At 40.0% G+C, this 14,412-nt stretch overlaps 2 protein-coding genes across 4 annotated transcripts in view; one reads left to right on the forward strand and one right to left on the reverse strand.

The window, feature by feature from the left end:
• Positions 1–6,904, forward strand: part of hsd20b2 (hydroxysteroid (20-beta) dehydrogenase 2) — a 34,426-nt gene extending 27,522 nt beyond the window's left edge. Inside the window, exons 6-11 of the mRNA XM_034177454.1 lie at positions 86–133; positions 266–300; positions 381–462; positions 1,309–1,374; positions 6,458–6,607; positions 6,690–6,904. Of these exons, the coding sequence (XP_034033345.1) occupies positions 86–133; positions 266–300; positions 381–462; positions 1,309–1,374; positions 6,458–6,607; positions 6,690–6,830 (522 nt within the window). The 3' untranslated portion in view covers positions 6,831–6,904. The remainder of the gene's footprint in view (positions 1–85; positions 134–265; positions 301–380; positions 463–1,308; positions 1,375–6,457; positions 6,608–6,689) is intronic.
• Positions 6,905–7,940: 1,036 nt separating this feature from the next.
• The window catches only part of slc12a9 (solute carrier family 12 member 9), a 34,750-nt gene continuing 28,278 nt past the window's right edge, over positions 7,941–14,412 (reverse strand). For all 3 annotated transcript variants that reach the window (XM_034178622.1, XM_034178620.1, XM_034178621.1), the window contains 2 exons: positions 9,785–9,931; positions 7,941–9,647 (listed from right to left, as the gene is read on the reverse strand). In XM_034178622.1, coding sequence (XP_034034513.1) covers positions 8,809–9,647; positions 9,785–9,931 — 986 coding nt within the window. In that variant the 3' untranslated portion in view covers positions 7,941–8,808. The remainder of the gene's footprint in view (positions 9,648–9,784; positions 9,932–14,412) is intronic.

A 14,412-nucleotide genomic window follows, 5' to 3' on the forward strand; every position in this document is an offset into this window, starting at 1 on the left:
TAGACAAAAAAAGCACAATGATGTTTTTTTGTAAGTCCTTTATTTCTGATACATCACATTGTTTTTCTTCTGTGTTGTTTCTGAGCAGAAAATCACTCAGGTTATCAACTGTAACATGCTCTCTGTGCCTCAGGTAAACTCTGTGTGTGTGTGTGTGTGTGTGTGTGTGTGTGCGCGCGTGTGTGTGTGCGTGTGTGTTCAGATGATGCCGTTTGAAAATCAGTAGATTAAATGTTCCTTTTTGTTTTCCTCCCTCTGGCCTCAGATGACCACCCTGGTTCTCCCAGGCATGGTTGCAAGGTACAGTGACGAACACAGAGTTGTACTGACCTCCAGGTTGACTTTACGGGTGTTGATGGTGTTGTGTGTTTTGGTTGTAGAGGCAAGGGGCTGATCATCAACATCGCCTCTGAAGTTGGAATCCGTCCACAGCCTTTGTTGTCTCTGTACTCTGCTACCAAGGTACTTTTTCTTCTACGTACAGTAGTGTTCAGAATAATAGTAGTGCTATGTGACTAAAAAGATTAATCCAGGTTTTGAGTATATTTCTTATTGTTACATGGGAAACAAGGTACCAGTAGATTCAGTAGATTCTCACAAATCCAACAAGCATTCATTCATTCATTCATTGTAGATGAACAGTCAAGACAGTGAAGCATGGTGGTGCAAGCATCATATGGGCATGTTTCTCTTACTATGGTGTTGGGCCTATATATCGCATACCAGGTATCATGGATCAGTTTGGATATGTCAAAATACTTGAAGAGGTCATGTTGCCTTATGCTGAAGAGGACATGCCCTTGAAATGGGTGTTTCAACAAGACAATGACCCCAAGCACGCTAGTAAATGAGCAAAATCTTGGTTCCAAACCAACAAAATTAATGCCTCGCAGATGTGAAGAAATCATGAAAAACTGTGGTTATACAACTAAATACTAGTTTAGTGATTCACAGGATTGCTAAGAAAGCAGTTTGAACATAGCAGTTTTGAGTTTGTAGCGTCAACAGCAGATGCTGCTATTATTGTGAACATCCCCTTTTCTACTTTTTTTACTTATAGCCCAATTTCATAGCCTTAAGAGTGTGCGTATCATGAATGCTTGGTCTTGTTGGATTTGTGAGAATCTACTGAATCTACTGGTACCTTGTTTCCCATGTAACAATAACAAATATACTCAAAACCTGGATTAATCTTTTTAGTCACATAGCACTACTATTATTCTGAACATTACTGTATTTACACCCATAAGATCTTTAATTCACAATCATATTAAACTTCCTTATTATGTGTAATATTCTTCTTTTCAGATTTTTGTAATATTTTTCTCTAAGTGTCTTCACGCCGAGTACAAGTCAAAGGGAATTACTGTTCAGGTAACATCCGCTATGACTGTCTGAGAACATTTCTGTTTCTGGTTTTCTACATGAGGTTACAATTTGTTAAAATGTGACAAAGACTCAAAAAACATTTATTATGTGAAATTCCACAAAAAGAGCTTTTCCAATTTAGACCAAATCTATACCATTTAAGGGGACAAAATGACACTTACAATCCAGCCTCAATTCACCATGGTGGACACAATAAATGTATGATGTCCATCCCAAGGTGTTACGGATAGACAGGTAGGGGTCAATGAAGAATTACACAAAATTCCAAAATTTTAAAATGTTTCAATCATATTGGAAAGTATACAACATTATTTGTCTGTTCATAAAGATTCCAAAAAGGTATAGTTTGGATTATCTATAACAGAATGTTATGGAGTTATGAGGTAAAAAAAAAAAAATGACAAAAGGTCATTTTCGGTTTGTACACGGGTGAAAAGTCAGGGCCCCTTCACACATAACACGAAAGATGCAGAAACAGGAAGAAAATCTGTGAACCAAACACAAAATGGGAAACCACGAACAGGGCTGGACTGGGGAAATTTTTCAGGCTGGGCATTTTTAACCAAGACCAGGCCACCACCAGGTATTGAAGGGGAAAAAAATTAAGCCTGCTGTGACAGTGTGTTTTTTTTTTTTGTTTTGGTCCCTTAACCGATCAATGTGCACCAGGAGACACATACATTTTAACACTATAAGAAGCATTATGAAAAGTTCTCCCGAAATACAGTTATCATAGGCTTATCAAAAGTACGATCTATTGACAGTAGGTCACATTACTTTTTAGACATAATAAGCCGTCATTTCATTCAGCCTTGTTACTTAAATTTAGAAATATAAATTATATAAAAACATTTGTTATAGAAATACTGTAGGCTATACTATAAATAATATATCATTACTTGTGTGATACAATTCATCATATAAAGCAAGAAATGGCTGGATGACTGAACCAATGACTGGATACAAAGGTTGAACTTTTGAAACTGCAATACACAAAAAGGCCACAAGATGGATTGTCTATCTCACTACAAGCTACAAGTAACATCAAGGATTTCTTTTATTACCAGTTTGTGTTGCTAATCAACTTAGAGAATGACTCTCAATTTAAAGTAAAATGTTAGGTATGTGAAATTATGCCAGGACTTGGGAAAATACATTTTAGACAGGGACACCATTATACCACGCCACCGCACCACAGACTGTGCAAAACAGCATACTTCGTATGACCGACGCACGACCGTCACACAAATAGAATAAAGAATAAAGAAACAACCTGGCGGCGGCAGCATGGTAGCTAGCCATGCACACCATTTGCACAGGTTACATTGCTAGGCTAGGTTACGTGACTGGCAGAGTTAGCACGAATGAAAATTATATCCAGCCTTAATTCATATCTGAGTGACCCAGTTAGACAGCACTTTACTTCAGACCAGAAGATCAGAATGTCTCTCTCACACACAGATGTCTGATTTATGAGGTTGCTGTTCATCAGTTGATAGCTGAAGTTAACCTTCACTTACCGTCATGGCCCAACTGAGGCCTGAGATGGAGGAGTAATTGGCCTCATTGGTCCAGGCCACAATCAGTCATGACTAAAGGGCCGATCTACCAGTTTATGCACCAGTAGGAGGGTTTATATACCGGTATCCAGTGTTGCCACAGTTACTTTGAAAAAGTAATCCAATTACTGATTACTCCTTGAAAAAGTAACTTAGTTACTTTACTGATTACTCATTTGTAAAAGTAACTAAATTAGATTACTAGTTACTTTTTAGTTACTTTCCCCAGCTGCCCACAACAACCCTCTGCCACCTCAACATGACAATGATACTTGTTTTCTTTCTTGACCTCATATTTAACTGTTGACAGCACTGTAACAGTAAAACTTGTAATTTCTAACCTACATTGTTAATAAATGTAACTATTAAATTCTTTCTAACATTTTTCTAACATTTAAATTTTCTCTAAACATTTTACTTGTCGAAATTATTGTTATTTTAAGTAGTATTAGTAGTTGTAGTAAAAAAAGGCTTCAAAACTGGACCTTTAATCTAGGGGTGTTGTGAGGGGGGCACATCCTTGCCCCATGCCCCCATTCCATCTGGATTCACCCCTGCTTTGGCGTTTGAGCACAAAGAATGGATAACATTTATTTATGCAGAAAACATGACCAGATTTACAGGTAAGAAAGTTTTATTGTGTTTTCACATCATGTGGTCCTCAGAAAGAGAGTTTAGGTGCATTTGAGTGGAAAATAGTGTTAGTTGTTGACGCATCGTGGAGGATCAGCTGTTTTAACGTGCAGATACAGAGCGGCTCAGCTCAGCTCTAAATAAAGGAGGGAAAAAAATGTCTTTGTAAAGCTCAGTACAGGTGTGCTGTTATCACCACGCTTTAAGAGGTGAGGACGAGTCGTAGCTGCTACAAAAAAAGAGAGAAAGAAACGCGGATGAAAAGCTCACAGCTCGCTTTACTTCGTAAAAAAAAAATACGCAGGCCAGTAGGCCATCAGGCCACCGGGCAAATGCCCGGTGTGCAATACTATCAGTCCAGCGGTGACCATGAACCATGGAGAAAAATAAAAACCAGCTGCATAATTAGTGAATATCACTGGGTTGATATAAATATTAAATAAAAGGGGGTGCAACACAGAACCGTGCAGTTAATTAACCCTGGTTAAATAAAAAATAAATGCCACTCACGGGATTCGAACCTGCAATTTACAAAAGCTGTGATTACCAGATGTAAACTTTACCACTGTGCTACAATCACTGTCTTTTAACAGCAGCGTAAAATGGCTAAAATCAACTGGGAGATAAACGTTTAAAAAAAGTGCTGTAATAACTGACATAACAACGTTTGTTATGGTGTATCTTTGGTGATATGTGACTGAAAGTGGCGTATTTGTGGTGGTGTCGGCTTGTCATATTGTCATAGTCCTACAACCCGTGTGTTCTGTCAGACACGTTTGACATTCAGATCGCCTGCTGCATGATCTGACGGCCAGTTTCACATGGAGCAGCCTGCCGATGTGTCCTGTGTGCGGCCACTGCAGCCCGGCTGTGTGCACTCAGATGTGGCTGTCCACCCCCATGTGATCATGTCTGTAAATACATATCAGCAAGTCATGCAAGTGTGCTCTTTCACAGGGCACTCTCTGTCTTTTGGCCACTGGTGTGCATGAATACTTGTCGCGACAGGTCTACAAGGCGTTGGAGGCAGCTCTGATTTTTCACAAATGGCATGCAATTCCTCCTTCGTGCGCTAGTCGGCTTCAATCATGTTATGTGTGAAGGGGCTCTTAAGGATGCTCCAATTTTGGTTCAAAAAAAGTGATGCAAATTACTGCTTGCACTAATAGGATAAATAAGTAAAATGTTTGTTACAGTGTTGAATGCTTGGCCTGCATAGTAAAGGTCAAACCATGTCAACATCCATTGGATTCAATGACAAGTTATCATGTAACATGATCATTAACCACAACAGATTTTGCAAACTATTCCTTTCTAAAACCCTATTAGCTCAACCAATATTTTATGACTTTTTACCAAAACTGGAGCAACTTTAACTTTTGACCCCTGTCAAAACTGAAATTGACTTGTGTCACTATTTTTGCTGTTTAACATTTGGTAATAACTAGTCCAAATACCATTTTGGAATCTTTATGATCAGACAAATAATGTGGAATACTTTCCAATATGATTGCAATATTTTTTGTGTGTAATTCTTCATTGTCTCGTACCTGGCTATAGCTACCGCCCTGGTATGGCCATCATACATTTTTGTGTCAGCCATGGTGTACTAGGGCTGATGTGTAAGTGTTGTTTCACACCCTTAAGTGGTACTGAAACCTGCTTTGCCCATGAACAAATATTGATGAAACGTTGATAAACTCAGTGGATAAGGAGATGACCTGCCAACATGTAGACTTGGGTTTGAATCCCGCTCACAAACCTGTGCAGACAGGTTCCTTTGTTGGAATTAAACAATCAAATTTTGCTGGTTTGCACCAGTTCTAAGGCAGCTGCTAGGCTTGTATTGTTTCAGTCCACTAAAAAACGGGAAACAGCCTTGCCTGGGAAAGTAACCTACGTTGCACTGGCATCCCATCCAGGGAGAGCCAGAGTCTCATTGCCTTCACACTACAGAATCCAGAGATAAGCATCAGCACCCACTGGCCCCAGGACCTATAGTTTATAGGGCTTACTAACTATTTTGGCACCTGGCTAGCTGCAAAAAAAAGTGTACATAAATATACAAATGCTCATTCACATGTTGATTTGTGATCGTTAGAGTAAAGACAAACTAACGTCATAGATTTGAGAGGGAAAAAAATGAAATTTTAAAAGTTTTAATGCTGTATATATATATATATATATATATATATATATATTGCTGCAGGGCCAACCATTCAGAATTAAACAAAATTAGTTGCCAAATTGTGAGCCTTAAACCCAAATTATGTAGGCTGTGTGATCAATAATATCACATATTAGTGTTTCATGGCACTGGAGCCAAAGTTTGATTTCATTCCATCAAGTTTGGCCTAAATCAGATATTTTATTTACTCACAGGCAAACACACAGGACCAAAAACAATCCTCCAGCATGCACCACCATGCAAAATGCTGAATAATTAGTAATGATGAGAAAATGTGCTGACTTTGTTGGCAAATAGTTTGATAACTATACAGTTTGTGTATTATCTTGTTCTCTTGCAACTGTGGGTTTGACCAATTTTGAATTTTTGCTTGGTGAATTAAACATTAATATTCTTGCTGCGGTCAATTGTTACATCATTTTCTGCTATCAGTTAAAAAAGTAAACTCATGGGGAAAGCCACAGTGAAGTTATAACAGGTGCCACTGGATGGAGCCAATGTTTTCTAAGGAAGAGAAAGATCAAATTAACCAGATACTTATCTGGCTGCAAAATGGAACTTCTAAATTCTATCTTTATTTCTCAGTGGATCTGCTACAATATTTCTGGAGCAGAACTTTCCAAAGTCTCACTCATATCTGTGGAAAAACCTGAACTAATACAACCGCATGTCTATTTCTTCCCATCAGTGTGTGGCTCCTTTGATGGTGTCCACCAACATGACCAAAAATGTCAAGGTTAACTGCTTCATAAAGACTGCTACAAGCTTCGTCTGTGAGGCGCTGAAAACTGTGGGTCACTCCAGCTACACCAGCGGCTGCCTTTCACACGCACTGCAGGTCAGAGCTTTGACAGACTGTGATGACTACATCATCATCAGCTGCCGAAGCAGCTTAACGTCTCTGTGCCTTTCTCCTGCAGAATGCTGCTCTCAGAATCCTGCTGCCAGACTGGCTGCGCATGTCATCATTCCTGATCAGAAAACTGCACAACTTTGCAACAATAAGATCTTGTGAAAAAGAGTTGTACAGTGGGAAACAAAAGTCCATTGAGAAGGAGTGAGCACTGTGGAAGTGTGTTTCTTTGTGGATGATAATGATGTACAGTGAATGAAGCTCATCATTTATATAGACTTTTCGACCTGGGTTTTTTTTTCCATGTTTTTGAGTTCAGCTAATAATAATAATTTTAATTGGTCCAGTATTCAGTTACACCACAAACACCATCACAGGCTAAACAACTATATACACTGTAGTGCACTGTAAGGTACAGGGCAAACTAAAACTCTAAGTTAACAGCTTCTGGTCACCACGGAATATAGTGGGGCATCATAGCAAAACAACTGTTCATTTTGTGATAAAAGCATGGAATATGGCACACATATTCTAAATTAGCTAATGTTTATTTTCAGATATGGAGCCATCCTGGAGCTGACCTCGAATGAGCTACAGGGGTCAAAAAAGAATTACACAGGGGTCAACATTTAAAAAGGCTCCAATCATGTTGAAAACTATACCACATTATGTCTGATCATAATCATTTCAAACAGGTACAGTTACCCCTCTACACACAACTCATTCCAAGCTGACAGTAACAGACTTGCGCTTCTGCTTACAACAGGAACAAACTCCTCGTCTTCAAATTAATTCTTACATTTCACAGACATGCAAATTCATCTACATTTTTTATTAAATCATATAAATACATAATGAAATGATTCTGATCATTTCTTTTAGCTGTACTTTCTGCCATAGACGTGCTTTACAAATATTGAATTACTATTACATAATAAGTTACAAATGGTACATTTGACATACTCAAATGATCAACTAACTAATAATAATTTATAACATCCTCTGCTAGAGGAGTGTCTGGACTTTAGGAAGTATTTCTTATTGACTAATTAACCCAGGTGAACATCATAAACAGACAAAGCACATGCATGCTGAGATCTCTTTAACAGGCATTTTGTGTGCGTTTAAAGATTATTAATGCTGTTAACTACAACAATACAGTGGAAGAATGCAAACATATTTTAAACATATGCAAAATTAATTGTTATAAGATAAAAAATTTTACTTTACTAGCCTATTTATTTCACTTTACTATTTTTACTAGTCTGATTAGAATTATTTTAACAAATGCTAAAGAAAAAGACAAAACCAATCCATGTAACTGAGAAGGGTGCACTTTCTACAGCCTACACTCACGGGTACAAAATGCAAAAATCCCAAGTATTTTCATATAGGCACATACACCAGCAAAAAATACATTGTCATTTTAAGTTCAATGTATTTTAACAGCAAAAGACAATTTTCTTAACTGCATGGGACACATCAGTGACAACTCACTTCAGCTTTGGCCAAAAGTCTTTGGATCATTTGGTCCAGTAAACTGCAAAGATTTCAGAAAGCAGCAAAAAGCAATGAAAAAATATAGTAAAATAAGGAAGACTAGATGTGCTCTAACACATTAACAGACAATGAAGCTGGAAAATAGTTTTTACAGTAGTCTTTTTGTCACCAAACGTCATTCAAACTCATTCCATCCCTGAGGCCACAATATAAATTACAGGCATTTACTGTCTCCGTAACCCGTATTTCTCAAAACAAACAGTTTGTGTTCTGCAGCCTTTGACACGTTAAAACTTGTCATTTTAGTAAAGCTGAAGTAGGTAGGAGTTGATATCAGTACAATCATACACAAACATTATTCCTGTGTTGTGTGAAGCGCCTTAAGATGATTTTATCGTGAGTTGGCACCATACAAATTCATAAATTTGATTTTGATTTGATTTCCTCATATTCTTGGCTTAATCAACAAGCCACTTCAAGTACACAAAAACAGGCAATTGTGCTCTTTAATGCTGCACTCCCATGTTTTTTAAGCAGCAGTGAAATAACTGTACAAAAAGTTGTCACACCTTAGTACCCTCTTTTCTGTATTGTTATTTTTTTGTATATAACTGGACTTTATACTAACATAAATACAGTCATTTAGGACATTTTCATGCCGATTATCAAAGTGTAAATGCACACACTCACAGTTCAGTGCATGTGACTGGTGTGACACCATGAATCAATAGTGTTGGACCTAAATTATTGGTCAGTGCTTCCAGCTGAGACAGATACTGCTGTGACTGGCTGCTAGCCGCTGGAGGACGAGGCAAATACAAGAAGCGGACAGCAGCTGTGGAGCTGTGCTCCATCAACAAGCTGTTCATGGCCAACAAGAAGCCTTCGGAGAGTGATGACATTGCTTCTCCTGAGCTCTCCTTCGCCTGAGTGTGATGCTGGACCACTGAGTCCCAGGGCACGATCTTTATAGACGCCCTGATCCTCAGCTTCCTGAGCAACTCGCGAAATGTCTCCTCATTCACCACCCAGCCCTGGTCGCTGGACTCGGTTTCTACATTTAAAAAGATTCTCATTCTCGCATTGCGCCACTTGTTGGACATGTTCAGCACGCAGGCCATTTGCAGCAGGAAGAGGCTGCACACGTCCTCATAATCACGGCTGCCTGGCTGTAATAAGTTGAGAGGCCATACATCAATAGTCCGCTCTGACCCGTCAACTTTGCTGTCCTTGCCCTCTCCTTCTAACTGGAAGAAATGGCGGCCAAGGCACACGTTTTTGTTCATTTTAATCGTGTCAGAAATGATTCCTACGTACTCCTCAGGCAACAGCCAGCGTGGGCTCTCCACGTGTCGGACAGGAGGGAAGTGAGCCTGCAGCGAAGGCAGGTCAACTCCAAAATTACACTCTCCTTCACTTTTTGGTCCCACTGATGAGTCACAGAAGGCAGAATCTTGAAGGAAAAAGTCGTCAGGAGTACAGTTGTCATAGAAACCCAAAACCAAAGTGTTGGGCTTCATTCCACCTGGTAGAAAGATACAGGAAAAAAAAAGTGCACAAGACACATTAATGATAGATTTAGTAGCTCTATAATTCTGAGCATTTTCACAGGAATGAATGCAGGTCGGGGAACGTCTAGTGCATGAGTGTAGCAGAGCTCACCGAGGCCCGTGATTCGCAACAGATGCTGTGTTCCTTGTCTGACTGAAGGAGAGAGCGTCAGGTCTACGAAGGCCTTCACGCCAAGCTTATCAACAAGGCTCAACCAGAAGTTATACTGCTGCTGCACCGGGTCAGACGGGAAGGAATCTGAAACACAACAACACACAAATATAATACAGAGACACAACTCATCACACATAATAATAGGAGTATTTGTATAGCACTTTCAAAAATAACTTTTGAAGCACTTGACTAATTCCACACAAATAATATCTAAATTCTGGGACTGATCGTGAAGCAAATAACTAGTTGCCAGTGACCACATGAGTATCCTGTCTGTTATTTTACTGCTGAGAAAAGATGTTCTGTGAGTTGTTAGTTCCGGCCGATTGGTTCTGCTTGCTCTTTCTCTCTCTGAGGTGCAGCGCTGTGACTCTCTCGCAGATGGCTGCTGTGGAGTGGAACATCCTACTTGTGGTCCCCTGTCCGAGCATGTGGCTTGACTGAACTTGCATAACAGAGATCTTTATCACCTGAGACGTGTTCTAGATGGAAACTGCTAATGGATGATACTACAACCAAACTCTTTTCATTTTTGTTTTGCATGTTTGAAAATTCTTTGTTGTATTTTGTTTATTTGATCTCCCTTACTGTCAGAAAGGCCTAAGCAATGGGTCAAATCAAAATCAAATCAATTTAATTTATATAGCGCCAAATCACAACAAACAGTTGCCCCAAGGCGCTTCATATTGCAAGGCAAAGCCATACAATAATTACAGAAAAATCCCAACTGTCAAAACGACCCCCTGTGAGCAAGCACTTGGCAACAGTGGGAAGGAAAAACTCCCTTTTAACAGGAAGAAACCTCCAGCAGAACCAGGCTCAGGGAGGGGCAGTCTTCTGCTGGGACTGGTTGGGGCTGAGGGAGAGAACCAGGAAAAAGACATGCTGTGGAGGGGAGCAGAGATCAATCACTAATGATTAAATGCAGAGTGGTGCATACAGAGCAAAAAGAGAAAGAAACACTCAGTGCATCATGGGAACCCCCCAGCAGTCTAAGTCTATAGCAGCATAACTAAGGGATGGTTCAGGGTCACCTGATCCAGCCCTAACTATAAGCTTTAGCAAAAAGGAAAGTTTTAAGCCTAATCTTAAAAGGAGAGAGGGTGTCTGTCTCCCTGATCTGAACTGGGAGCTGGTTCCAGAGGAGAGGAGCCTGAAAGCTGAAGGCTCTGCCTCCCATCCTACTCTTACAAACCCTAGGAACTACAAGTAAGCCTGCAGTCTGAGAGCGAAGCGCTCTATTGGGATGATATGGTACTATGAGGTCCCTAAGATAAGATGGGACCTGATTATTCAAAACCTTATAAGTAAGAAGAAGAATTTTAAATTCTATTCTAGAATTAACAGGAAGCCAATGAAGAGAGGCCAATATGGGTGAGATATGCTCTCTGCTTCTAGTCCCTGTCACTACTCTAGCTGCAGCATTTTGAATTAACTGAAGGCTTTTCAGGGAACTTTTAGGACAACCTGATAATAATGAATTACAATAGTCCAGCCTAGAGGAAATAAATGCATGAATTAGTTTTTCAGCATCACTCTGAGACAAGACCTTTCTAATTTTAGAGATATTGCGCAAATGCAAAAAAGCAGTCCTACATATTTGTTTAATATGCGCACTGAATGACATATCCTGATCAAAAATGACTCCAAGATTTCTCACAGTATTACTAGAGGTCAGGGTAATGCCATCCAGAATAAGGATCTGGTTAGACACCATGTTTCTAAGATTTGTGGGGCCAAGTACAATAACTTCAGTTTTATCTGAGTTTAAAAGCAGGAAATTAGAGGTCATCCATGTCTTTATGTCTGTAAGACAATCCTGCAGTTTAGCTAATTGGTGTGTGTCCTCTGGCTTCATGGATAGATAAAGCTGAGTATCATCTGCGTAACAATGAAAATTTAAGCAATGCTGTCTAATAATACTGCCTAAGGGAAGCATGTATAAAGTGAATAAAATTGGTCCTAGCACAGAACCTTGTGGAACTCCATAATTAACCTTAGTCTGTGAAGAAGATTCCCCATTTACATGAACAAATTGTAATCTATTAGATAAATATGATTCAAACCACCGCAGCGCAGTGCCTTTAATACCTATGGCATGCTCTAATCTCTGTAATAAAATTTTATGGTCAACAGTATCAAAAGCAGCACTGAGGTCTAACAGAACAAGCACAGAGATGAGTCCACTGTCTGAGGCCATAAGAAGATCATTTGTAACCTTCACTAATGCTGTTTCTGTACTATGATGAATTCTAAACCCTGACTGAAACTCTTCAAATAGACCATTCCTCTGCAGATGATCACTTAGCTGTTTTACAACTACCCTTTCAAGAATTTTTGAGAGAAAAGGAAGGTTGGAGATTGGCCTATAATTAGCTAAGATAGCTGGGTCAAGTGATGGCTTTTTAAGTAATGGTTTAATTACTGCCACCTTAAAAGCCTGTGGTACATAGCCAACTAATAAAGATAGATTGATCATATTTAAGATCAAAGCATTAAATAATGGTAGGGCTTCCTTGAGCAGCCTGGTAGGAATGGGGTCTAATAGACATGTTGATGGTTTGGAGGAAGTAACTAATTAAAATAACTCAGACAGAACAATCGGAGAGAAAGAGTCTAACCAAATACCGGCATCACTGAAAGCAGCCAAAGAGAACGATATGTCTTTGGGATGGTTATGAGTAATTTTTTCTCTAATAGTTAAAATTTTATTAGCAAAGAAAGTCATGAAGTCATTACTAGTTAAAGTTAAAGGAATACTCGGCTCAATAGAGCTCTGAGTCTGGTCTGCTTGAGGTTTCTTCCTCAAAAACACTTGAAGGAGTTTTCCCTCATCACTACTGCCTACATGCTTGCTCAGGAGGGTTGGTAAGGTTAGAAGGTTGTGAAACTCCTCGGGCTGACGCACCATATAAATAAATTTAATTAATAGTAGAAATATCATGAACATAGGTATTGTAAGAAATATAAAAATTGAATTACAGAACTTTAAAACATTCCATTTTTTAAATTACAGGTATACAGTTATGAATAATGAATAGCATAATTTAAGACACGGACTGCAATATTTTCTAAGAGACAATTAAATCTGTTTGGAGTTTAGACTTCAAAAGATTCAACAGAATCAAACAACTATTCCATAATAAATAAATAAATAAAAAACAAGGCTTATACCCCCATCACACATACTCCGATTGAGGCCGAATGGCGTCACAATGATGCATCCGGTGACAATTGGGAAATACTGAGGTGCGGGCCGAAGGCCAATGGATGGCAGACTGTGAACATCTACAAATTTGGTCCCATTCACTCAGCTGTCCTGAGTGTGTTGCACATATTCAAAACACTCTTGGCACCATTGAGATGCCACGCACATATGATGACGGGCTATATGCAGTTTTTGCGTCATCTGATCGCAGTGTACATATTCTGACAGCATCAAAACAGCATCTGAAATGATCTGATTGCAGTTGATCGAGCTCTGACATCGCTCGGTCACAGCGAAGCCTGCCGACATGTTGTGCCACGTTTGTCCACCTCCACTGGACCCCGGCCAGGGAGGGCAAAGGAAATGTTGATATCTAATAACGTATGTGGCACTGTATGCGTGTCAGAGGCTCAGTGCAGCGACACAACCCAGCTGAATGGGATGTCACCGCTGTAACGAACGTATTATTACATGTTCACCTCCTAAATCTGTAGCAGGTATGATGTGGAAATATTTCCTCAGCCCATGACAATAAAAATACACACGCAAAATATACACAGGTGCACAGCTGAGTGCATCTGGCCACACATTGGCATGCTGCTTGGATCACTTGTTCTACGCATGTACTCCATCATATGAGACACACACACACACACACACACATCTGCCAGCGCACCCTCCTCCTGATGAGAGGTCAGTTTAGCGCTGAGAATGTGAGGACGAGTGGAGATTTGATTATGTGAGTGGGTGAGTGACAGCTCCAGTGCCATCTGACTGTTGTCTGAAATATGTTTGGGCAGCATCCTGCAGGTGTGCACAAGGCAGTCCGGATGCGTTCTGACACGGCTGACCGTGCCTCTTTCCCTCCCGACTGTGTCCGGATCATAACCATAGTTGCTGTGTCGGCCTGGTTCCTGCACATTCTTGCTATGTGTGGCAGGGGCTTAAGACATATAGCCTACTGCCTTCTTTTTTCACATTTGCATCAGAGCAGAACACTGCAGCATTAGAGTGCAAAACAAGCTGTTTCAAACAACTAAACGTAACCTACTTCCCAAATGTTGAATGTTTAGAGAAACAGCCCCATAATTGGCCTCCTTAGCTGTTGTGTCTTCATTGTGGTAAAGAACCACCGGCTACAAGCAAAAATGTATCCTGTGATGTAATAATTCTGCAAGTTTTAGCCGATTCATCCATCCATTTTCTATCGCTTTATCCGGAGTCGGGTCGCGGGGGCAGCAGCTCAAGCAAAGCCGTCCAGACCTCCCGATCCACGCACACTTCCCCCAGCTCCTCCGGGGGAACCCCAAGGCGTTCCCAAGCCAGCCGAGAGATGTAGTCCCTCCAGCGTGTCCTG

Source organism: Thalassophryne amazonica, chromosome 9 (genome assembly GCF_902500255.1).
Source record: "Thalassophryne amazonica chromosome 9, fThaAma1.1, whole genome shotgun sequence".
In the NCBI taxonomy this organism is placed as follows: Eukaryota; Metazoa; Chordata; class Actinopteri; order Batrachoidiformes; family Batrachoididae; genus Thalassophryne; species Thalassophryne amazonica.